General features: G+C 39.1%; 1 protein-coding gene across 10 annotated transcripts in view; it reads right to left on the minus strand.

Annotated features, from left to right (window-relative positions):
- LOC142410263 (carnitine O-palmitoyltransferase 1, liver isoform-like) overlaps positions 1–24,027 on the minus strand; it is a 65,375-nt gene extending 41,348 nt beyond the window's left edge. For 4 of the 10 annotated variants that reach the window (XR_012775890.1, XM_075502453.1, XM_075502445.1 and 1 more), the window contains exons 1-10: positions 23,889–24,027; positions 19,696–19,880; positions 10,128–10,282; positions 8,912–9,051; positions 8,349–8,520; positions 4,966–5,067; positions 4,120–4,257; positions 3,191–3,268; positions 2,417–2,524; positions 1,274–1,361 (exon numbers count right to left, since the gene is read on the minus strand). Coding sequence is in view for 9 of the 10 variants with exons in the window: in XM_075502453.1 (XP_075358568.1) it covers positions 1,274–1,361; positions 2,417–2,524; positions 3,191–3,268; positions 4,120–4,257; positions 4,966–5,067; positions 8,349–8,520; positions 8,912–9,051; positions 10,128–10,268 (967 nt within the window). In the remaining variant the exon portion in view is untranslated. Of the gene's footprint in view, positions 1–1,273; positions 1,362–2,416; positions 2,525–3,190; positions 3,269–4,119; positions 4,258–4,965; positions 5,068–8,348; positions 8,521–8,911; positions 9,052–10,127; positions 10,283–14,162; positions 14,322–15,947; positions 16,010–19,695; positions 19,881–23,501; positions 23,634–23,888 lie in introns of those variants that run through there. The other 6 variants (XM_075502449.1, XM_075502448.1, XM_075502447.1 and 3 more) reach the window with 6 other exon arrangements.
- Positions 24,028–25,369: the final 1,342 nt, after the last annotated feature.

Below are 25,369 nucleotides of genomic sequence, written 5' to 3' on the forward strand. Positions count from 1 at the left end.
CCTTTTACAGTGACAAAACTCAGGAAAAAAAACCAACAACAAAAAAGCCACTTTTAATATTAAAGATTGTAAAAACCAGCTTGACCCTGGAAAATTTAGGATAACCTGATGGAGATCTTTGGAGGCTACCTTGGGGAGAAACCCATGATGAACCTTTAGGGATATATTACCTTTAGAAAAATGAAGAAGAAATCAGCCTCAAGATCTTGGATGATTTATTGACCAAAAAATTACGGTATTTTTACGTTGAGCTACAACAACAAACAATTTATTAAAGGTTTGCCAATGACCAAAGTGAAATGCTTTTATGTCTACAGGCAGCGTTAATGAATGTATGCAGTGAGAGCATATGTATACCTACAGTGAGAAAGTGTATATGAACTGCCACTTACAGATACAATTTTTTTTTTTTTTTGACTGAGCTAACATGATTGCTTGTGATCATGTAAACAGATCCATAGTCTCCCACAATAAGCAGAAGTTGCAGGAACAGACTCAGGTGAAAATGACCCTGCTGTAAGTCAACAGGTATGCCCCTCTATTCAACATTAAAATATGAAAACTTAGTTACTCATAGCTTAGGATAATCAGACCATTGCTGGGAGTTAGGGCAAGAACTAAGAAAATATATACTCTGGGTTTTGTTAATGTGTTACAGAGAAAGTTTTGGACACAGTCCTTATTACAGGTGATTTCACTTAGCTGAGGTCTTACAGTGTGTACTGTAACAGGTCAAGGTAACAGTGGCATTGAAAACCTTGACAAGACTAAGACTGTACCTGCCTCTAAACCAGGCAAACAACTAGTGTTGAATGCATGTTCATATTGAGAAGAACACATCGGGATGTTATTGTGAATCATAAGCTGAAAGGAAAAAGTCAAGCAAGCAAAAGATTTTAAAATGGTTGAGATAAGAGAACACAACTTTTACAAAGATAAAAACATGGATATCAAATGATCCTGAAAGAGTAGAATGGAAAAAAGTAAAGGTTATTTATAAATTAAAAACACGGGGCAGACAGTTTCTTAAAGTTAGTTTTTAATTTAAGTAAAGGAAGAGACAATGAACACTGAAGAGGTTTCAAAATCACCCTAAAAGGAAAAACATCTATGCACTCTATAGCAATTCATTACTTCCTGAGTATGAGAACACAGTATTGGTGTGTCCTTGTGTCTGTCAGATCCTTATCTGGAAAAACAGGATTTTAGCACAGAATACCCCAAAAACTGAATTCCATTAAGATGTGTATTCTCCTTGGCTGGCCCTGCTTACCTGATTCCTCCCCTGGGATACGGGAGGTATTAAACATCCGTTCCCACTGAGCTGAGCAGAGTGGAACAGTAGATCCCATCAGAAGAATCTGAGCCGCAGATGTACATTAAAATGCAATTTTGCATATACAATTAGCAAATTAAAAAGGAAAGAAAGAACAGGATCTTGTTAAACACAGGCTGTAGAACAGTAAGATTTACAACACATCAACTCAGGGGTTTCCCCCACGCTCCCCCGTTCATTGTCTTTCCTTGAACTACACGTGGAAGATTCCACTGACATTCCAGTAGCTGTATTTTTTTCCCTCCTACCAAAAGCTCACCCTTCAGGAGGGATGACTGAAGCTAGCTAGCATCTGAAATCCAAAGAACTCTCAATGGCCGGTCCGGATGCAAGACTTATACATGCAGCATGCATTATCCCTTAATTTCTTCTTTTAAAGCTATTTCTGGCTGCGTAGGAATAAAAGTTCACATTTCTCAGATACATGTAACTAATCACATCCCTGCCATGACCGTCAACAAAACTACTTAATTGTTTCTACAATATTTGTTCGCTACATCACTGGACAAAACAAATTCAGAATGGGATTCACCTTGCCTACCTTTGCTACCTAGAAATTAGTGCAACACAGGATTTTATCATCACCTGTACTTAGGCTGCCACTGGCCCGCTCTTGGCCTCAAGGTCCAGTCCTTTGTCCCAACCACCCCTTGTGCTCACACTACATGATACCACAGACTTTTCAGGCTTCAGTGGCTCAAAAGTACCATTACATGCTTGGCACATACCAATAACATCTGTTATACGGAATACTTAACATATGCAAGTACAAGTTTCTATTTGTTTTTTTGAGCGAATACATACATTAATTTCAAATACTGCAATTAGTTGGCATGACAAAATCCTGTATTTTTGATAGTTAGTAGTTTCTGCCCATGTGCAATTCAAGTCATAACCAAGATGTTTGGGACCACAAATTTAGTTACATCTTACATGTAGTTCTGATAAGACATTCCTCTCCTCTCCCATTCTGAAAACTGATCAACTTCTTACAGACTGTGATGGAAAAAGATCAAAAGCTTTAAAAGATTTTTAATTTTTTGATTTCTAAAATCAGAATATTTAAACTGATATACATACTGGCTTGATTTCTTGTCTGTCCAATTTCTTCCGATAGAGCAGGATGGCATGAATAACATTACCAGCTCTAGCTGCCTGCAGGGTTGTGGGAGATAAATAAAGGAAGTCCTGTAAAGAATCATAAGTTAATGATTACCAGACTGTGTTTTTAAAAAAAAATACTGATAGTACTTCTCATCCATGTTCTTAAAGTTTATTCTGGTCAATACAGAAGGCGGCTTTAAAACATATGAAGTGCACTAGTGCAGTGAGTTTATGACTTGAAACAAATTTCTTCAACAGTTACAATCTCCTTAGGCAGCATCAGTCCTAAAACATACATGATAGCTGTTAATCATCCCAGTAGAAAAGACAATGCTAATTAAAACTTTAATCCAAGACTACCATATTTCCTTATTTTGCCTTTAATTTCAGGGTCTTTTACAACTTTACTTCCTGTACAGACATTTGCAAATATGAGTGCACACCTCGTTGAATTGTGTTATCCATGAAGTTTTACATAGAGCTTTTGAAAGACTGCTTGTTGCAGTAAGCACAAAACTGTATAAGTAATTACTGCATGAGTTTGCCTAAGTGGCAGATGTGCTAATTTATTATTAAGATAGCACTGTACTTGAAGACATTGGCTGCAGGTTATGCTAGAATAAAGAAAAACAAAGGTCACATACTCAGTGGCAATGGATCTCTAAACAGAAAGATATCACAAAATAAGATACCTGGAAGAAATTTGACAGTGCTTCTTTGACACATCAGGTGTTTATAGTATTTACCTACCATTGCAAAATAGTTACTATTAACCATAATCGGTCCACGTCCTCTAAGGTAGATATATTCTTCCCACCAATCGCTAACCTGTAGCAGGAAGGAAAACAAAAACAGTAAAATCTCATAATTTCCACAGTTTGTCTTCTGTGTTAATGACTCCACAACACAACATTCCATACAGAAGCAGGAAGGAAACTGCTAGCTTGCCCTAATTAAAAAAGACAAACAAAACCTAATTTATGTTAAACTTCACAGAAAACAGCAAAAAAGGAGCAAGAGAATTAAATTAAATCCAGCTGTACCTCTCTGATAAGCTTTTGAAGAAGTCATCTTCAGATAATATTTAAAATGTATCAGATCTCCTGAATGTTTTGCAGCCTTTGCCAGGACACTGTAGCTCAGCTTAGGCTACTGGGTACAGCTAGATGTTAGATAATATATCAGGAAGGAATCATATTACAGTTCTCACTATGGTGTTGGGGTTTTGATTTTCTTTTTGGTAAAAAAACCTTATTGTTACAATTCTTTATTTCTCTTCCATATGCTTTAGCTGCTCTATATAAAAAAGTTGTCCTAAATCACTCTTCTAAACTGCCTGGGTAGCCAGGCCCATTGTTGAGTTATCAAGCTTAACAAGCAAATAAACAAACCTCAAAAGCAATCATAACAGCAAAAGCTAAATCACCTGCTCCAAAATAACAAACACAAAATGAGGATTCATTCTTTCACATTCCATTCACCACACTGTTTGTTTACCAAATCACACAAACTATTTTGTGCAAATCAGGTGGTCTCCGATGTACTTTACAAAAATATTAGGCAGTTTCAATTGCCTTCTTTTACATTTAAAAAAGAATGAAAGTTAAGCCAAAAAAGGCAATAGGGAACAGATTAAGTTATGTCATTTGAATGACTGAGCCTCCTATTTATCTACTCACATAGTTTGTGGCCCACCAGGATTTTAGCTTCAAATACCACTGAAGCCTTGGTCCCAAATTAAATGCAAAATCTTTGGCAAGACCCTCCATTCTTCTGAACTCTTCATCATCCATAAGTGACCGAACTGATTCCAGATACTAGAATACAGGAAAAGAACCACCATCAGTATAGTAACTAATATGTAGCTTCTCACCATTCCTACAAAAAGCATTTGAACAGTAGACAAAGATTATCCAGACTCAATTCACAAGGTTGCAAATAGTATATTGTTAAAGTAAGAGTCTACACTCTTCTAAACATCTGCCTGCAAACTACAAAAATGAGATCTTTTTCCAGACAACTGTCAGCAAATCACAAGTGGAAGAGGTTACTTTTCTAAAGATACATTTTCCACTCAAAAGGGGAAGACATACTACTTCTTCAGTATCAGGCAGAGATTTGTTTTGTCTCTAAAAATCAAACCTTCAGTTTCTGTGACTTACTGGCCTACTTACACACTTTGCTATAAGGTTTTGTGTCATAAAACACACATTTATATGTTCAAGCTGTGGAAGATAACAAAACTGGTATGTTTCAAAAGCCCGGGAAATCACACTTCATTGCCTAGTGTTACATCAATAGATATCACATCATCTAATATGAACTATGCCAGCTTCAAATTGTCACCAGTTTCAGTGGTTTGTCATAGCCTTTATTTTAAATTTCTATGCAGAAGTTTCAATCCATTACACCATATCAATACCACCATGCAATACTTTTATAAGACTTGGCAAAAAAAAACCTACAAGGGCATCTAAATATGGATTCGATGTTACTGAAGAAAATTAATTAATGAATGTACACACCCTATTGACTGTGTCTTTAACAGCTGGAACTGGCAATCGTGGTAAAGATGTCTGGAAACTGTATAACATGGGTTTACGTCCTGAGAAGAGTTTTACAAGTGCCTGAACAAAACCAAAATACACATATCAAATTATTAGGTTCAACAAAAGAAAAATGACAGAGTAATAAAGTGTAATGTAACTCAGTTCTTTTCACCGGTAAATTATACTGTACTAAGTTTAGCAAACTATCATATTTATCACTGTTTCACAAATAAAAAAGGCACTGACATAAACTAACTTCCTAAAGGTTAAACAACATGTCAGTGGAAGACAAAGACGGTCATAGTAATTTCTGACTTCCCAGAAATGGGAATGACTACAGTCATTAGGCAATATTGTTGTTTATGAATGGCACACCTTGATCTCAACAGAAAATAAAGACAGAGTTACTTAGCACTTCTTTTCTTCATACATTTCCCTCTGTAAAGATTTAAAAAGCAAGTCTACCAGTTGATCTTTTACTATATAGTAGATACTACAAAAATATCTATATTGCGCTTCAAAACAGGAATCATTATAAAGCCCGTCACTTGGCTAAGGATCCTAGATAACTATAGCCACCTTTTAAAATAAATAATTATGCTTCTGAATCATGGTTTAATATTTTCCAAAGTTATAGCTCAACATCAATAATAGTACTGATGTTACAGGGAGTTTCTTCAAGCATGAGTCTATCTCAGTCTACTGCATGATTTGAACATACCAAATTGTGCAAGCATGCCAGTGTTATATATACTCTGTGCTTGTGTTACAAAAAACCCTCAACAAAACAAAAAAGCCAGAGATGACAGTTCCCATCTTAGCTTACTAAAGCATCTCCTGTTTTCCATGGGAGACTGAAGACAGAAGCAGCATTTCTGTCTATGACTACTTCTCAGCTGCGACATATACTAGGCTGAAAGTCTAGACCATGCAACTTCTAGGCTACACGTGGAAGGATTTTGACATTATCACCCTATTTCAGCATGAAAGTAAGGTCAAATATTACACCAACAATCCAGTGGAACCTTTACTGTCAAAGTCCAATCTTGGTCCAATATACTATACCGTATATTGTATATAGGCCAATAGACTAAAGACAGCAAAAAACAGAGGATGACATTTCACTACTAAATTCCTAGAACTTCTCCCTTCTATCCCCTCCAACTGATAAAACCACTTGTTAAACTGTAGAAGTTTTCCCCCCTCTCAACTTCCTTGGTCAGCAACAGCTAGAGAAGGTGTTTTAGGCAGCACAAAACTATTAAGAATTGCAGAATATTACCACCAACAAAGATGGATCTGTATCAGAGAGTCGTCAGATGTACATGGATGCACCACAGTGATCAGCCCAATGAAATCTAGTTGTGTTTCATGACAAGATAAATTTGAAGCCAGGTGTGAAAAAAAAGCTCAGCTTTTCATAAGAAAATCTAATAATTCCATACTTGGAGACAATTTTATTCCAGAACTCTTAAGCCAGGAAAGGCTGAAATTATCTTCAGCCAGAGAGTACCTGCTCAACTAATAAAAACAGCAAACATATTTCGCAGTATTTATCTCAAACTGTTATAAATTCTCTACTACAAGTTTACTTGAGACCATTAAAGTGATCTGACAGACACGCATACTTAATTACATCTCTGATTTCATATGCAGACACAGCAAATAATCTCATTCTAGCATGCGTTGCATCTGTTCACAGATTATTGTTTTTAAACTTATTTTTTAAAATGGCAACTAATACTTGGATTTTTCCCCTAATCCTTGTAGAGGAAGTTTCACTTTAGAAGATGAAATATGTTCATTAAAAGCGCCACCAAACTTCCAACCAGCCTGAGAATCACTTTGTACTGTGACTGAAATCAGAGCTCAGGTTTTTGATCTGCATGACTATTTGAACAGAAGACAGTATATTCACGATACACCATAACGTTTTTCATGCTGTTAATTGGCATGAAGAGCAGCTAAGAAAACAAAACAAAACAAAAACCAAAAAACCAAACCAACCAGGAAAACCCTTTCAGAAAATTACACAATATTAAAGGATAATAAAAATCTAAAAAAGCTAAGGTAGTTGGTACTGTTTTACTAGGGAAATGAGTCTTCTCTTTTGTTGGGACTAGCTAAAGAAAGAATAAGGTATTAAAATAGGGCATCATATTAAGTATAGACGAGACACTGTTGGGCATACAATTTTATAGTGTTCTGTATTTTAAAACATATCTAATACAAAAATATAATACACAACAAAATACACATGCAACATGTAATAGACAAAAATTTATAAATACAATATGCAACAAAGCATGGTAAGCATTACAGTTCATACTGTTTAAGGTTGATAAGGCAATACTAACAGCTTTAAAATATCTATCTGGTAGAAAATGCTGAAAACCCAGACATCTACAGCTTCAAACAACTGACAGAAAGCCTTACCATTCAGAGCCTGTACTGTACAAATTTGAGTCATGAGGCTCCTGATACTGCTTCCAGGAGAAACTATCAATTAGAAATTTCATTTGTAACAGATGAACATCAAATTTTATTTTAGTGTACCATTCTGGATACCTGTTCTTGAACGTATTTAAATCATGATGATGTTAGTCTAACACACATCAGTTAATTTTGAGGCTGCAGAGACTAATTTTATCATAGTAGGGCACTTAAGTTATTTCTACAACAATACTGGCAAAAGTGAGTTGAAACAACCAAGCCCAAGTAACAAAAACCCACTTCATCTCTTGGAGCACCTATATGTACATTTCCTCACTTTATACCTATCACATCCTTTAAGGATCCTTTTCCAAAGCACCACAATAATCAACAGGAGCCAGATCACTCTCATCTTATCCTTATGTGAAAACTGCCTACAAGCTACCTACCTTACACTTTTTTTCCCAACTAATTTTGGAGGTATACCACTAAATCAATTGAAAGGACAATCAATATTATTTTCTTCAAGAATAAGATTAATTTTAGAATGGATGACTAGAAATCCTAACATTTCAACAAAGAATTAGGGTAGCACATGATTCTTTGGTGCTGCAGCCCAAGTTCTTTAAGCTGTACTTGCACATGGAGGAAAAAGTAGATATTTGAGCCTCACAGTTCCAAGGTGTTGGCAAATTTAGAAGTTATTCTTGAAGTGTTTACTCTTCGTTCTACAAGGGCACTCTGAATAGCTTAATTATAGCATCAGAAGGATGACAGTAATTAGCAGAAATATCTACCTAGCAGCCTTCTGTCCCATGACACAGAAAATACAAGCAAGGAAAAACCCTACAAAATTTTCTCTTTTAGGGCTTTGGATACAGATCAGATCAAAGTTAAGATGAGACAGGAAGACAATATATCCTTACCATCCAAAACTTGGTGCCTGCAGAAAGTTTGCCATGTTCAGCGAACATCCAACCATGATAGGAAAGCAGCATTTTTAGAGAGGACCGCATTGTGACAATAAGGGCAACCCAAAGCCCCGTGCCAAAAAGTATTCCACTCACGACGTTCTGTGTTTGGTTTGACATATAGCCACTATTTAAAACAAAAGCCAGCATATGCCAGTTAATGTCAGTTTAAGTTCTAAAGAGAACCTAATATTGCAAACCTAAGTCTAATGGTACTACAGGCAGGCATTACATAAGCTTCATGCCTGTTTACCCCTTTCTCATAAATTCCAAACACCCTCTCATGCAGCAAGATCAAAGGCCACAGAAGTTGCCAAATGGGCTTCCCAAATACTCAGAAAACAATGTAGTAATACTGGTATAACAATCTAACAACCCTCATACATCTGCTTATTGGGCCTACTCAGTCACAAACACACTGTTCAAAAACTGATACACTTTAACAGTATTAGCTTTAAGAGTAGCTACAAATAAAATTGATATCCTTTAGAAGAACAGGAACTTTTCAGTCTACTTACGTTGTATCAAGCGTTCGGTTGATTTTAGCTATTATTCCTAAAGAAGGATCAATTTTGGCATACATTGTTGACATCACACCCACAACTACAATAAGCCAGCTAGATGGGCTAGCAGGATAAACGCCAGTGATAATTCCATTCTGGAAAGAAAAGCCTTCACATAATTTTTTCATACCAAAGTGGTTGACTTCATATTACCATGGAAAGAAACAGAAATCAACACATTTAAGTCATTTAGTTTTAAACAAGAATATTATCCAACATTTTCTTATGAATGCTTAACTCAGGAGTACAGAATGGATTTAGTTAAGTTTGACTGCTACAGAAAATTGTTCACAATGATATCAAGAATTAAAGGAACTTTAAAGTTCTTTTGTAGACAACACTGATCCTGCTGCAAGTCTTACTAAAAATACTGAAATTGGAAAACAACTTTGGAACAAAACTTTGGACACTTCAATAATTCCCACTTACACTGAATTAGGCCTCTGTAAATGAATACATGGCAAAAATATTCTACTGAACAAGACACTGAAAACCAGAATGAAGGTTTTTTTATATCATTTAAACAGCCCTTCTCATATTTTTAACAGTAGTCTTACTTATAAGATCTTATAAAGCTATGTTTTTGAAAGAGATATTGAAGATAGCCTGTAGCTTATCCAGTTTGCTACTAATAAAATAGATACTTACCATTTGTGATCCCATAAACAAAACATTAAATTCACAACAATCTATATCAAATACCTCATCAGAAACATTACTACTTAGTATAACCTGTACAAGACAGATGTTCAGGTAACTTTTTGAAAACAGCAAACATTCTCCTTAATTTGAAAATTCTTTTTTGGCAAAGAATACATAAAATCAAGAGTGTCGTCTTGTACCTCTAAGTGATATGACACTAAAAATCACTACATGATGTATTATGAAGAGAATGAAGTAAATTAAAGATATTGTTAATTTCTGCACCTGTTTCATCTTGCTTCCATAGAATAAATCAAAAATATGTACCCTTTCAGTCTTTACAACATCACCCAGTGCTACCTTCCTCAGTAACCCTTGTCTTAACTAAAACCCACACAAGTCTTTCACAATAAGAAACTTTATTTGCCATAAAGGCAAAAAGATTAAGTTTTGCCTAAACAAAACTTCAATAAATCTATGAAACATTAAATAACCCTGAAGTTTGGTAGACTTGACTAATTTAAAATACCTTGAATCTGATGAACTTTTTCTTCCATGAATGGACACCAGATAGGTAAATTTGTTTGAGTGCCTCATGGCTCATTCGCAGGTCAATCCCATCTGGAGTTACTGTAAATTGAAAAGCTACTGCTTGATGAGCTTCTGCCATTTTGAGAGAGACTTCTGTCAAAAAGCAAAGTCAAAAAATTATTTCCTTTTTGTTCAAAGGAACTAATAGCTAGTCCATTTCTAGCAAGACTATCTTCTACACAGTAATTTTGGGAAATATTTCAAAGTATGCCAAATTTATATACAGTACTTGTCTCTTCCTTACAGACTATGCTTGTACTTCAGTCTGAGCATCCAGTATATTAATTAAGGTACCTCTTCTAACCACAACAGTTGAAAATGGAAGCAAAACACTCTCATGTAACTTAGGCCTTTTGGCAGGAGTACAGCAAGCTGAGTATCATGCATACATGCAATATATAAAAATTCAGAGCAGAGCAGAAAATTGAAGCCATAATATTTAGAAAAAGAGTGTCACAGGTATATAGCATCTCATTCTGTAATGATAAAGGAGATTCAGAAAATGTTTTTTCATCATGTTGAAACAAAAGGTATTTAAAGTCTTCACCTCAGCTAGCAAAACAAAGCTGCTTCTGGCCATATCTTCCTCTGAAATTTTTTTAATATCTTGATTTCAAGCTGATTAGTCACAGCAAGAAGACACTATAGCCCCTGTGGCTCTAAGTTCTGACTGGCAAATAAGTGCAAAATCAAAACTATGCAGAGTTGAGGAAAGCTAAATCACAACTGCCAGAAAAATGACCTTCACATAAACAAATCCGAAATTAAGAGGAAATTTAATTGAAATGCAGCTCAGTTGAACTACCCAAACAAATATCAACAACGGTGCCAATACAGATAAAAGAGCATAATAATGGGTAGGCATAACAGGCTCAAATAAAAACCACTGGAAGTTAAAAGAGAAATGTAACTGTGATTCTGTTTACATATGTCTCAACTCTGTCTGAGGATACAGCCAATTCAAATTGAACTGCATGCTCTTATTTATCAGCTCATCTTCATAACTTCTTTCTTTCTGTAACCAGCGTTTCTACATAAATATCCTCAAGTTACCCCTACTCATCATTAGTTCAGAGTAATGTTTGAGCACTTACAATCAGAACATAGATCTCTGCAGACAGGTTCTATGTGTAACATTGAAATGGTCCAAACTACATATTCCTGAGGAGACCATTGTGATTCCAAAGTCTTTTGTCCACATTCATTTATTAGCTTACCAAAACTTCTGTGCATAATCCTAAAAACAACATCCTCTTATAAGTATGGCAAAAAGGTAGAGGAAGCCATAATCCCATCTGTAGGTCAGAATTCAAGGGCAAGTTTTAATTTCACATTTTTACTGGTGCAAAACACAACGTTATCATTAAGTGCCACCTTAAACGATAACATTTAAGGTGGCACTGGCATTTCTATTTAAGCAAAATCAAAAGAAAGTACAACTATTTTTAAGGTGGCACTGGCATTTCTATTTAAGCAAAATCAAAAGAAAGTACAACTATTTCATGCCTTTTGAATCCTAAAGGCTGAAATTTACATTTCTTTCACAAACCTGAATCTTAGACTTTGTAACTAAACTTAAATTCTGGTAGACGTTCATTCCTTGTTGAACAGCATGCGAGGGCTAACCAGTGCAGTTTAGCTTGGCACTTCAAAAGCAGTTTATTATGACTATAGTGCTGCTCCTCTAACCTGTAAACATGCTACTATGTCAAAGTCACCTGGAGAGCACAAAGAAGGGGTGCAAAGGTCTACTAGTGGATGTAAGCACTGGGAATACTACAGTAATAGTAGGCTTAGGAAGTAAATACACAATATAGGAAGAGAAGGAGCATTAGGCAGAGATGAACAAGGTAAGTGCTGTTGCACAGCATCTAGTAAGGTTACGGACCAATAGGTAGTGACTGTTTGCAATATTTAAAGTGCCTATCCCTAGACCAGCCTGCAACAATCAACCTCTGCGATACAACTACTGCTACAGTGGCTGATGGTAATTCACAGATCTCCCAAATCCATCAGCCACTGCTCAAGTTTTAGAGGCTGAGTCCTGGGTGAACCAGACTTCTGGGTTTCCAGAAAGCTCACAGTGTCATACAGATAGTATGCAATTTGATCTATGCATGTACAGTGTCTGATTAAGAAACCAAATCAGCTTTGAACACGTTTCAAAACCTTTAAGACAAGCCCTGTATGCCCTAGTAACAACTGCAATTTTTAGTACTTAATGACTCTGTCACTAACAACTGATTATTCATAGAGGCCTTGCTGTAGAGAAGTATCAGGAAGTCAAAGTCAGCTGTCCATTCATTCACTTAAATTGTGCATCACCAGTTCGACATTGAGACCAAAACTGCAGGCAGTAGTAATACATGGTATACCTGGACTCAACAGGGTTTGTAAAAGGGGAAAGCACTCAAAGTTAAGAATTCATCATATGCTTAACAGTACTATTAAGACTGGGATGAAAAAACCCACAATAAAAACAACCATATCCCCATATGGAGAATCAGGCACCTGGATTTGTCTCAAGAAGGGCCAAGGGGTTCTCCAGTTCACTCATGGAATTTTGTATTCTGGTGGAATTCCAGTGTCTTAAGTACCAGATCAGTTAGTTTCTGTTACCCTTCAACTCCCTTGTGACTTCTCAGCTGGGAATTTGTATCTACCCTCCTCTCTGTTTCTGAAGAGAAAGAATTTCAGGAACCCTTCCCTTTTTAGGCACAAGCATTTCTACTGTCCAAGGCACATGAAGATTATAAATAGCATTAATCATAAGCAATCAACCCAATATTTTAATGAATTAAAACTTAGCATGATCATAAAATTAAATAAGCTTCAATAAGGAAAACAATCCTTATTCCCAAATGCAGAAATACTAATCCAGCAAGAGTTAATCCTGAATCTAGTAAACAAGCCCTGAAAACAAAGACAAGTCTAGTTCTAGGACTGTATTACTTGACCCTAATATGTGACACAATCAAATAGCTTGTTTCTTTTCATATGCTTTTCCTTTACTTAAGAAAACTGTAAGCCTTTAAGACTGTTCTGAATTATGATGGCTGAACACCAAAGACTTCCTGAAGTCCCTTTCTTTGAACACTTATTTTCCTCCTTAAAGGGCAATTTAATCATAAGCTGCTGTACACTTCCCCTCCTTTGCATTCCTCTGCTGTCACGTGCTTGCTAACAAAGTAGGTAAAAGGGCACAGGCCAGAGGAGCATGCGTTAGACTTATAAACTTGACTTGCCAACGTTAGTAAGGCAGCAGCCACATCAATCAGCTAACTAACACTGAAAGAATAACTTCTAACTTCAGGCATTTTGGTCAGCAAAATATTTCTGTACAGCATATACTAATTAACTTCATTCCCAACAGAGCCATAAAAAAGAGCTTTTGACTTTCTTTGTGGTTTGGCCAAGTCTTACTTAAAGGTGGAAAAAAGAGCACAATAATTTCTAAAAGTAATCTGAAATGGTTATTTTCATTCCTTTCAGTGTTCTCTCATAATATTAATGTATCTTAAACACACTTGCCCCTTAAAACTTGGTTGGTTGGGGTTTTTTTTGCTTTTAATTAAAGGAGAAAGCTGCCTGTTCCTTGCTCTTTTCTGGTTTTACTTCAATTCAAACATGCTGTAACAGCTGCAGATGTTTCTCCTCTTCCCTTTTTGTACCTCTGCTTGAGCCAATCAAAACTTACCACAATTTTTTTTTCCACTGTTATAAACAAGTACTGCTAGGTTGGATGTCACTTTTAAGTCAAGAAAACACATAGCACACTAGAAGACCTAAGCCCTGATAGACCTGATGGTCTGAAAAACTATGCTGCTATGCCTACTATGCATAAAGCCTCCTCAGACTGCTATTTTTGCAGTTTCAGGATATTTACACTATGAAGACCGAGGTTTAGCTCACAGACCTTATGATTTCAGATCTGTTGCAGACACTGAACAGTCACCTCTGTATCAGGGCTTACATGTTCCTACAGCCACAGAAGGAGATGAGGGCCTCAGCTCTGGAAAATCTGAAGCTAAAAGAGATCCTACGTGCAGGATGCTTCCATTTAGTCAGGCATACAAGAAGTCACTTGTGGTTCGTAATGCCTCTCTGAAGCACATAACACAGAACACAATGTCTGAAAGACAGTGAAAGATTTACCATCTGCATCTTAAAAAGCACCAAGGCATGATACAAAAGTTAAATGTATTACAGTACATCGCACAAAACAAGGTATTAATTCCTGAAGCAGTTACTTTTGGAAATGCTATGGAGTATGAACCTTTCTGTGTTTCTGTAGATGTCATAAGCTTTATATGGATAAAATGATAGTGCTAAAAAAAGTAAAGCCACCACCTCTACCTCACAAAAAGCAACTCCTCTGCTTTAAGGGGCATCCATGTCATCTCTTATCTTAGAACTCACCCACTTGTTTCCCATACATTGCTTGGCTCATGCCATCCATTATTTCCCCATTTCCTATTCCTCTTGGAACAGAGAAAACCCTGACATTTCTCCTTGGCAGGAGTCCAAACATCCACTGGAAAGAGACATGTTATTTAAATGTAGTTTTCACATCTATAGCTCCTTTTCCTGCAAAGGAAGCAAGTTAACAAACGCAGAGGAAAACCAGAGAAAAGTCTTATTCACATGACCCACAATAGCTAAAACCTTGGTGAAAGACTTAATTCTACAACTCTCACTCACAAGTTACCTCAACAATTTAGTTTGAGGCTCTCCTCACAGATTTTTGACATCTATTTACAGATTAGCTTTTACATACAGGGCATACACCTGTCAGTAACCAAACTAAGCTCCCAAAACAATTATCTCCAATTCTTCTACTTTGATAATCAAAGGTTGACAGTTTTCTTGGAAAAGCAGTGACTGCTGCATACAGTTTCTCTGAGAACTGCTACGTACCACTCCACACAGGTTTCATACTGTCAGCCCTCAAAAAGACATCTTTGGTACCCAAACCACAGGCTGTTCATAGATGGTGGGCAGACTCGCCCACCATCTTACAAGTGCTGTGCTAAGAGCCAGAACATGCTGCATCTTTAAGTATGATGGTAGTTCTTAATTCAGAAGCACCCAGAAGCCCTCGTAATTTCATGCAGATGCAAGGTACCACCAATAAAGCAATGAGAAGCGTCTTATCACTAGCAAGCTTAAAAGTAAAACAAAAAAAAACCCCATAAAACCCAACAAAACCCATAAAACCAAACAAACAAAAAAACCAACCAGAAACCTGACCTTGAAGAATTCTTCGCTCCTTTATTAAAATAAACTTACAACTTCAAAATTTAGCTTAGCTCTCAGGTTTCAAATAGGAACAGAGACTGGTGAGGAGAAAAGACTGATACTAAATCATTTACAATTACATTGTCTAAGGAAGTTTTCAAGATGGGAAGTGAAGAGAGATATCAGCTGAAAGTACATTAAACCCAGTTTTAGTTAGGAAGTATACTTAGAACTATATTAAGATTTCCATTTAAAGCTAGACACCTTGAACTCAGAAGGTCTTGGGAATCCAAGCAAGTGCCCCAATGTCTTTGTCTGTCCTCAAAACAGTTTATTTCAAAGAGAAAAGGGGGTGAAAATTCCATTTCTATTAACATGCAAAGCAATAAGACTTACTGTTTGAATGTTACAAGCAGCCATACAGAACAGGAAAAAAAATTTCTGGATCTCTCACAAGTTCTCTTAAAGGATTTCAACTCTGAAACTTGTTTAAATATTGAAAATATTGAAGAAGTTTTACCCAGTATTTTATTATCCACACATCAGATCTTCCTTCAAGAGATGAGTTTGCTACAGCTTTTACTACAGAAAACAGACATCCAAAAAGTTTAATTTGTATGTTCATTTGTTAATATATTTTGACACTTTAGATCACTGAATTCCAAGAGTCTGAGGACAGACTTAATGAAATCAGAGCCAGTATTAAAACACTAGAACACCTGCACTGTGTTTGTGCTGAGACAGTGACCAAGTATTTTCTCTCACCTATTAAGTAAGCTATTACTATAGAAATTTGCATTTTCTACTCTCCTAGAAAGCCAAAACTATGAATGCATTGTTTTATACAAATCAATGAATAATTGTTTATGCTCAAATCTGTTGATTTCATACCAGATACTAAACTAAAAGCAAGAGAATTCCAAACACTGAGATGCCCATCCAAGTCTCTTCATGCATTATTCCAAATTTCTCTTCAGATTTCTGTTATTGATGTTCCTGTCACTCCAAGCCTTCAGTACCACCTACACAAAGTAATTCAGACTACTCTATGGCAGCTGACTTTGCCTAGATACTGTGCTTGCAATGAAATATGTAGTGAAGCACAACAAAGCCAGTGCCAACATCCTAAAATAACTTGCTAGCATGTTAGTTTACTTCCACGCTTTGCCACCAACTACAGTTTAATGGCAACATTGATCTATACAGCCATCCCAGAAGTGGATGCAATCTAAGGATAATCAAGGTTGCTTGAGTTTTTTGTTTTTGTTGAAAAAGACTCGTGCAAACAAGATTCTCCAAACCAAAAAGCATATCAAATACTTACATCAAGCAGCAGGATCTCTTCTTACACAAATGTAAAGGGTTAAAGTCTTAAAAAAATTTTTTCTAAGTGTAGTTGTCTTTGTAACATTCATCAAGTATGTCTTCACCTGTCTTAATTCTGCAGAGGTTCTGAAGTCTATCAATTTGACACCCTTACAGATGTCTGATGCAAAAGTAGTAGCTGTCAAACCTCTTTAAATGGTTCAAGACAGCAAAAAAAACAAAGAAAAAAAAGAACCAAACTGCAGATGGATTTACAAGTACAGGGACTGAAACTGGAAGTAGTGGCTGACCAGACTATTTCACTGCCATCCAGATGGACATTGACAGGCTGGAGAAACGGGCAGGCTGAAACCTTATTAAGCTCAACAAAGAGAAGTGCGAAGTCCTGCACCTAGGGAGGAGTACACACTAGTACACACTAGAGACGGGCTGGAAAGCAACTCTGCAGCAAGTTGCACACAAGCCACCAAGGTGCCCTTGCAACAAAGGCAGCTAACAGAATCCTAGAGTGCATCAGGAGGAGTGTTGCCACCAGGTTGAGGGAGGTGACTCTTCCCTTCTACTCAGTGCTGGTGAGGCCCCATCTCAAATACTGCGTCCAGTTCTGGGCTCCCCAGTAAAAGAGAGAAATGAAACTACTGGAGAGAGTCTAGAGAAGAGCCACTAAAAGGATTAAGAGCTTGAAGCATCAATCCTATTTTTTAATACAGTTTTAACTGTATACCTAGCAGAGATGCTTTATGAAATTTAATGTAGGAGTTTTTATAATAGATCTGTTCCAAAAAATAAACTTACTTTAGAACACTAAGGCCTGAACAAGAAATCCTGTGCTACAATTGCTTTAAATGAACAGCACGCCTTGGAAGTGAAATTGGTAGTAGCTGTCAAACATTCAAAAAAAAGCAAGTTTTCTGCAACTGACAAAAATGCACTATTAGTTTGGAGGATAAAAGCAGCTGGATTTTGTAGTAGAATTTTTACAGAGATTTTGCATAAACTTTTCAGACAATGATTCATCTGAATTTTTCAACATTATTCCAGTAACTTTGCCCTCACTAAAAAGCACCAGTATGTCATTATACAAGGTTTTTAAATGTATGTTGGTATTTAAAACACTGCTACATTGTCCAGTGAGAGTCTGCTAGTCTTAAGGCAGCAGGCAGATTTCTGGAACTGACCTTAAGTGCCATGTATACTGCAGTGATATGGTGGGAAACAGTACAAACTTCTAATAAAAAATAAGCCCTTGGAATTTAATGTTACATGTATATACCTATCTAGAGGAAACACTGACTGTTCCTATCAAATTAAGAAAGCCTGTATTATCAATAATAAAACCAATGTGACTTCAGTAAAGTGTTTTCATGGAGTTTGCTATAAATGCATTAGTTTCAGACACTAAAGTATATGCTGTACAGCAGCATCCAGCACTGACTCAGTAACTCAAGGACCATCTGCTCGTATGTGAGTGACTGCCTCCCCACCACTATCTGACATAAACACCAAAATTCTGCCATAATGCTAGAGGGATGATTAAGTAAGGGAGTGTCCTGGTTTCAGCTGGGATAGAGTTAATTTTCTTCCTAGTAGCTGACATAGTGCTGTGTTTTGGATTTAGGATGAGAATAATGTTGATAACACACTGATGTTTTAGTTGTTGCTAAGTAATGCTTACACTAGTCAAGGACTTTTCAGCTTCCCATGCTCTGCCAGGTGCACAAGAAGCAAGGAGGGGGCACAGCCAAACTGGCCAAAGGGACATTCCATAGAGAATAGAAATGAATAGAAAGTAGAGAATAGAAAGTAGAGAGTTTATTCATAGTTCACGTGATATTCTGCAAGGCACTGACTTCTGAACTTACTATAAAGATTAACCAGACACTGTTATTCACTTGAGAATTTCTATTTCTAAATAGCTTCCTGCATACTAACCTTCAATAATATCTAATCATGCTTCAGCATATAAAAAGACAGATACTTGCTGCTCTCAAATCTTACCAATAACTCACCTACCTTATAATGATTAATCATATTCACATAAAATCATTAGGAGAAATATGAGAGGAGTAAAGCCAAATAATTTCTGTGCAATAAATAGTCATGTGGATTAAAAATCACTCAACAGGGCTTCTCAGGTGAACCTAATTACTACAGCATAGAAATAAAACAGAAACCAAAGAATCACTCTCCTTTAAATCTTGAATGAATGTAGCATTCAATCAATTATCATTTGATCTGATGAAAACAAAGTTAAACTGACAGGTTCTCTCATGCCACATTAGTTGTGACTGACACATGCTAAAACCAGTTTAAGCCTCCTAAAAGCTGAATCTGTTGTTTATGTGGCAGTTCTCTCTCATAGGGTCCCCAAAGTAAAACTACTATGCCATGACTGAAGTGGCTAAGTCACTTGGAAAGAGACAGAAGCCTCTCCTCCAACAGCCATCATTTGACATGTAAATTTCAAGTCCTCATCTTTGGTTATTGCCAATCATTGGGTCCAATCCTTCCCACCCTCACCTACAGCTGACAGCAGAGGTCCCTTGCAATTGCGAATGTCTTAAAGGATTTCTCACATCTAAAAAATGACCAAATGCTGTGGTTCAAGCCAACATGGAGAACTGAATATATGTATTTGTCCAGGTACAGCAATACTGGGACCTACTGCAAACCTCACCCACAGCACACAGTTTGAAATCCGAAAAGCTAATGAGTTTGCAGTAACTTGCTGTCCAACTGACAAACCTATCAGCTTGTGTCCTGTCCTCAGCAGTTTTCCAAGATCACCTGTGGGTGAATATTAGCTACCCTCTGCAGGCATCTCCTTTCGAATCTTGGACCAATTTCTTTATCCCCTTCCCAAGTGGTAAACTGGAACAACAGGCATGTATGAAAAGGAAGAGATAATAACAAACAGACCAATGAATGAAATGTAAGCATACCTGAACAGCTGTCTTCCTTAAAAGCAGCCTTGAGATCTATGTGTCACACAAATCTTCTGTCCTGCAAGCTCACTGCAGCTGGGATCTTGAATAGGTTAGGACACACAGAGAGGCAGATTCATTCCAATGCTGCTAGCTCCTAATAGACATTACACTACAGCAATGGCAAACAGTCAGTTGTAGCTCTGAAAAAGAAAGTCGAGAAAAACAGTTTGAGCTTTGATTCACACACAGCTTTCAACTGCTCAGTGGGACTGGATCAGACTGGAACCATTTTAGAAAAACTGATGGCAATGGAAAGAACAGTCACAAACATCAGTTCTGAAACACTGTTTTCCATTACACTGGATGAACGTATTATCTGGATCAATCTGTCTTCATTTAACAGGTCTGAGATGGTGAGGAACTGTGGAGTGAAAGAAAGTTCATCTGCCACCCACCCAGTCATTTCTGAGGGCTCAAACTAGTGATCACTAGGCTAGTGTGATAAGCAAGGTGATCTCAGGGGCTAGACTCAAACACCAGTTTCAGCTTTCAGTTTAAGACATTCAAGTGTTTGCCTGAAGGCTTTAAACTCCCATTACAGTCAACACAGATGCCATCAAGATTTCTTGGAGAGATGTTCACAGAACAGACTGTGTTTTTACTGGCACTTCCAGAAAAGTCACAGATAGTAAGTTGTCTTCTCACTTGATCAAACCGGAAACAGTCAGGCAAAGAAGTAGGAGAGACTGGCTACAGCAGACAACATGTTAATTACTGGGCTAACACTAAGGAATATTAATCCCTACAGTTTCTGGATCATATGGCCTCTCTCCTCTTCCCAAATACCATGCTCCTGTAAAAGGCGGTTCCAAAATGTACACTTCAACAAAAACAACCCAAAACAAACAAACAAACCCACTGACATGCTCCACAAGTGTAATCAAAACAGAAACTATTACAACCATCATATTATTTACATTTTTTCCCCCTATACAGAGTAGGGCATACTATACTGTTCCTATACCTTTTAGATTATTCTAGTCTCTATTGCAATACATGTTATATTGTACACAACCCAGCAAGCTACCTCCTCCGACCTTCTAGAAATTCAGAATAATCTTGCTGAGTAAGAGATAAGCATACAAAGCTAAAACACTACACAGTTATCATACCTTGCAGACACCTCCCCCACCCCCTAAAAACTAGGCTCTAGGATCTGGATATTTCTTTTTAATACTGCTATAAAAGACATACCTAGGAATTTAGATTACATGAGTTTTATCCCTTTTCTCTCCCTTTGCACTAATGAGCTTCTATACCCATACAGTAAAGAAGAATTATCTTCTCTATAACAACAAATATTTCTGGAATGGCAGGACTTTTACAAGACATGCAAGATGTCACATTTTAGGACTTTGAAGATCATGGAAGATGGACAACGATGTTTGGTGACCAAAAGCAAACTGAATGGATTGCTCTCACAGTAGTTCAATGATCATTTACTGTACAATGTTGAAAGACTGAAGAACCAGTTCCAAACATTTTACAAATATTTAAATTGACCATTCTAATTAAAGTTAATCCAGATGTGGAAGAGGGAAGCTTTTCAGTCATTTAGATCTTGTTTTTCTGAACATGTGGAGTTCAGGACCACGATACAGCATGCCACAGGACAAAGACAATGGTTTTCGAATATTAAAAAAGATACACAGTTTTTGGGGGGTTGGGCTTTTTTGTTTTGTTTTGCAAATACAAGCATTCACTTAAGTCGCCTTTTACCCAAGATTTTCCAAAACCAGTCATGCTGGGGATTCAACATGCGGACTACCCCTGCAAGCAGCGAACAGAAACATCCTCCCTGTCAAGCGCACATCTGACGCCGATCGCTCCAGAACTTGTATTCGTTTTTACTTGCTCCAGAGCATGCGCTGCTCTCTCTCCTCTCTCCCCGATTTCCACCCCAGAACATGGGGAGTGGGCGGGTCAGCTCCAGCTCCGCGGGGAGGCCTCTGCGGGGCGCGGCCCCACCCCCAGGCGCTCCTCGGCGCCCCTCCCCTCTCCGGGCCTGCTCACGTGACCGCTCCCGAGAAGTGGGTGAGAGGTCGCGCCGCCGCAGCGTCGCGCAGGCCAACAACAGGCAGGCCTGCGGCAGGGGCGGCCCCGCCCCGGGCTACCGGCAGCCCCAACCTCTCCAGGCTTTTCCGCGCGAGCCGTGAAGGCGCTGCCAACGCCAAACAAAAGCTCCCAAAGAGAAGGACCGCAAGCAATGAAGGAAGCAAAGTATCTCTCAAAGCTAGGAGAAAAAAGGGGTGTACTTAGCTTGTGCAACTTAACAGTTTCTATTCTCGTTCTCAGTGCTAAAAAGCCTCAGTTGTTTGATGTTACAGTTTTCTTTAACCAAGAAGAATGTTTTCTTCCTGGAAGAGGTTCGTGAATCAAGGCTGTAACACCCCAGAATTTTAAAGAGCCGTCAGATCAACTTATCTTTCAAACCAAGTCACAACTATGACAGAGCCTGATACCTCATGTAAAGTTACATTTCATAAACTAATAGAGGTCCACATCATACTTACCTACAATATCACCTGTGCTATTATAAACTCGTAATTATTAGTTTATATCAGTACATCGGCATGTTCACAACAGAAAAGAACCTGCTAATTACCACTGAAGACTACAATACTTTTTTTACATATCCATTCACAATGGTCAGAAAACACATTAAAGAGCTTGTAGATTTGGAAACTGAAGAGGTCAGACACTCGGGAAAACATAATTGTTTAAGGAAAGGAGAATGAAAGCATTAGATCTTCCCCATTCTCAGTGCTACACTCCTACAAACGTGATAAGGAAGCGAGTAGTTTTCTGTACAGTAATCTCCTCTAGACTGCAGAGTTTCAATACGCTTGTCATCTAAGTGCTGACAAATTGCCAGACAAGAGGAAGAATAAGATACTTGTCTTGATCCTACTTTGCCCTTTTCTTTCAAAAAAAGGTGCTTACTGTTACAGTTCCATCAACACTAGTACAGATCTGTTATAACTGGGTTATAACTGAAGTCATATTTTAGGTTGATTTTTCTATTTAAACCAGAAAACATAGTGCAAAATATGAAAGTTGTGCGAAAATGACGCAAGAAAATGGATTTCCTAGATGCTGCAAAAATCTTAATCCACCTTTTGGAACAAGTCTAATTAGCATTCTCATCCAGTAAACCTGCCATGCCATGAACAAAATATAACATTTTCTGTCTGTGCAAACTCAAAAGCAGTTTGCAGTGGCTGCGGTTTTTATAGGTTTCACAGCCTGCAATCATATGAGCATACAGACTAGTCTCTCTCTCTCACACACAACACAATCAATTAAATATTTAGTTTACGCACGCTTGAAAACCCACCACTGATACCAAGCCGCGTACACACTTCTACAGAACTGAAACTCGTCCTGGTAATGGGTCAAAGCAGCTCCACCAACCCGCGAAGCTGCGGGTCACCAATGTCGTCTTCGTTTACGCGGCGTAGATTGAGTGATCTCCCCGTGTAACTCTAACACCGCTCCCCCTGCTCCATCCCCTCCCCTCTCCTCCCTTATCTGCGGCAGTAACGCACTAACACTCAAGCTAGGGGAAAACGCGAGCAGGATGCCAAGAACACCTTGCCTATCTAAGGCGCTACCGCACCGGCCCGGATGGACCCTCCCGCGCCCGCCGGCCCCGCCGGGAAGCGGCCCCGCTCCCACCACCCTCCCTGCGTTTTCACCCTTTCCTCCAGCAAGGATAAGGCCCTCTTAGGAAACATCATGCGGCGCACTTGCACGCTTACCACAGAACTTCGTGCTCGCCCTAATGAAATAATTATTAGGCTAAAAACAGACCAACCGAGCCCGTCCGCCTGAGCCCAGCCTCGTCCTCCTTCAGCCCCAACGCGGACGGCAGTGCGCGGCGGGCGCGTCCCGGCGGGGGGGGGGGGAAGGGGGCGGGGGGGAGGGAGCGTGGAGCGGCAGCCCGCGGTGAATCAGCCGGACACAGAGGAACACGGCCCGCACGGCCCGTCGCTGCCCCCTACCCCGTTCCCTCGGGACCGCCGGAGTCCACCGCCTGCAGGCGGCGGAGCTAAGCCGAGCCGCGCCGGGAAAGCCGGCGATCGAGGACCTGCGCCCCACATCTGCCTGGGACCCGCTGTCGGAGACCGGGACCCCCTCCCACTCACCTGCTGAGAGAATGGCGGTTACTGACGCTCAGGTGGGGCAGGCCGAGCCGGGCTGAAGCGACCAGCAGCACAAGCAACAAGCGAGTAAAACAGCGACCGCTCCCTCACAGACCCTGCAAGAGCCGGGGTTGCCGCCCGCCCCCCCATTGGCTGCCGGCGGTAGGGGGGCGGGTCCGGGACGGGGCAGGGGAGGAGGTGCAGGGCGCGGCCCGTGTGGGCGGAGCGGACGCAGGAAGGGAGGGGGGCACAGATAGGTGGGGGAGGGGCGGTTTGGGCTGTGTGATTGGCGGGGAGTCCGGGACAGGGCCAAAGGGAGGCCCTGCGGGACCTGAGGGGGAAGCGGCGGTGGGGAGTGGGCCAGAGTTTGCGGCAGGCTGACTCCTCTAGTCACCGCGAAATGCAGTCTCCATGGTCTCACAGCCGTCCCGGGGAAGGAAGCGCCAGGGATTGCGAGGAGAGGCTCTTGGGGATGTAAATGTGTGGGGGAAGAGGTGCACCTTGGGGAAGCACTGCGCGTGGGGGACCTGTTTGGGGTGGAGCCATGGAGTCAAGATGGCCTTCCTGGGAAGGACCAGCTAGCCCAGTCTGCTACAACACATACTGGGATTTGAAGGAAATAAGTACACTCAATACATCTCAGCAAAAGTAATTGCATTCTTTAAAAAATGCAAAATCATAAAAGTAATTCAAATGAAAGCATACGTGTCAGTTTCAGGACAGAATGGCACTCAATTTGAAATGAGTACTTCTTAAATTTGTAATGGGCTGGTCACTTTCAAGAGCTCAGAGCTTGAATATCTGATGCTCTGATTTCAGTATGGTAACAGCAGGAAGACTGCTCTGTCCCAAAAGGAGGTCATGGCCTGTCAGACTGCAGTGGTGTCAGTATGAAGTCTCTTCTTTGAACTAGTACGAGTTGGGATTCATACATTTTTCCCTTGTGGTGAGACCCACCCAGCCACACACCCCTGCCTGCTGCAATTTCCAGGATGTGGCTGAAGGCTCCAAAGCACACAAACATATGACCAAATCCAGAAGCATGGACACTATGGACTAAGCCTCTCCCTTACCCTTAAGATCATGCAATGTCAATGAAAAAAAAACCCCACTTCTGGCTAGACTTTTCCCTTCTAGTGCTCTGTGCCTAATGATGCAATTTTAAGAACATGTTATTCTTTCAGAAGGAAACATAAAGCCTAGAAGAAAGCAAGGGGAGGAGGAGAAAAAGAAGATGGATTTAGATCTATTAATATTAGCAGGGGGAGAAAGAAAACAAAAGAATAAATCACTACAAACCCAGCTACACCCCCCAGATTCAGCAGCATTCATATCTACATATTTTTAGCCATAGCAGATAGGAATGTAATTTGGACAGTTACAAGAAGGTAATTAATAGCTTAAAAAGAAAAAATAATCTCTATGTTTTTCATTGTGCACAAAGGCAACCTAAAATGTCTTGTTAGGTCTTTTTTTTTTATCTT

The sequence above is a fragment of the Mycteria americana genome, chromosome 5 (assembly GCF_035582795.1).
Source record: "Mycteria americana isolate JAX WOST 10 ecotype Jacksonville Zoo and Gardens chromosome 5, USCA_MyAme_1.0, whole genome shotgun sequence".
Lineage (NCBI taxonomy): Eukaryota > Metazoa > Chordata > Aves > Ciconiiformes > Ciconiidae > Mycteria > Mycteria americana.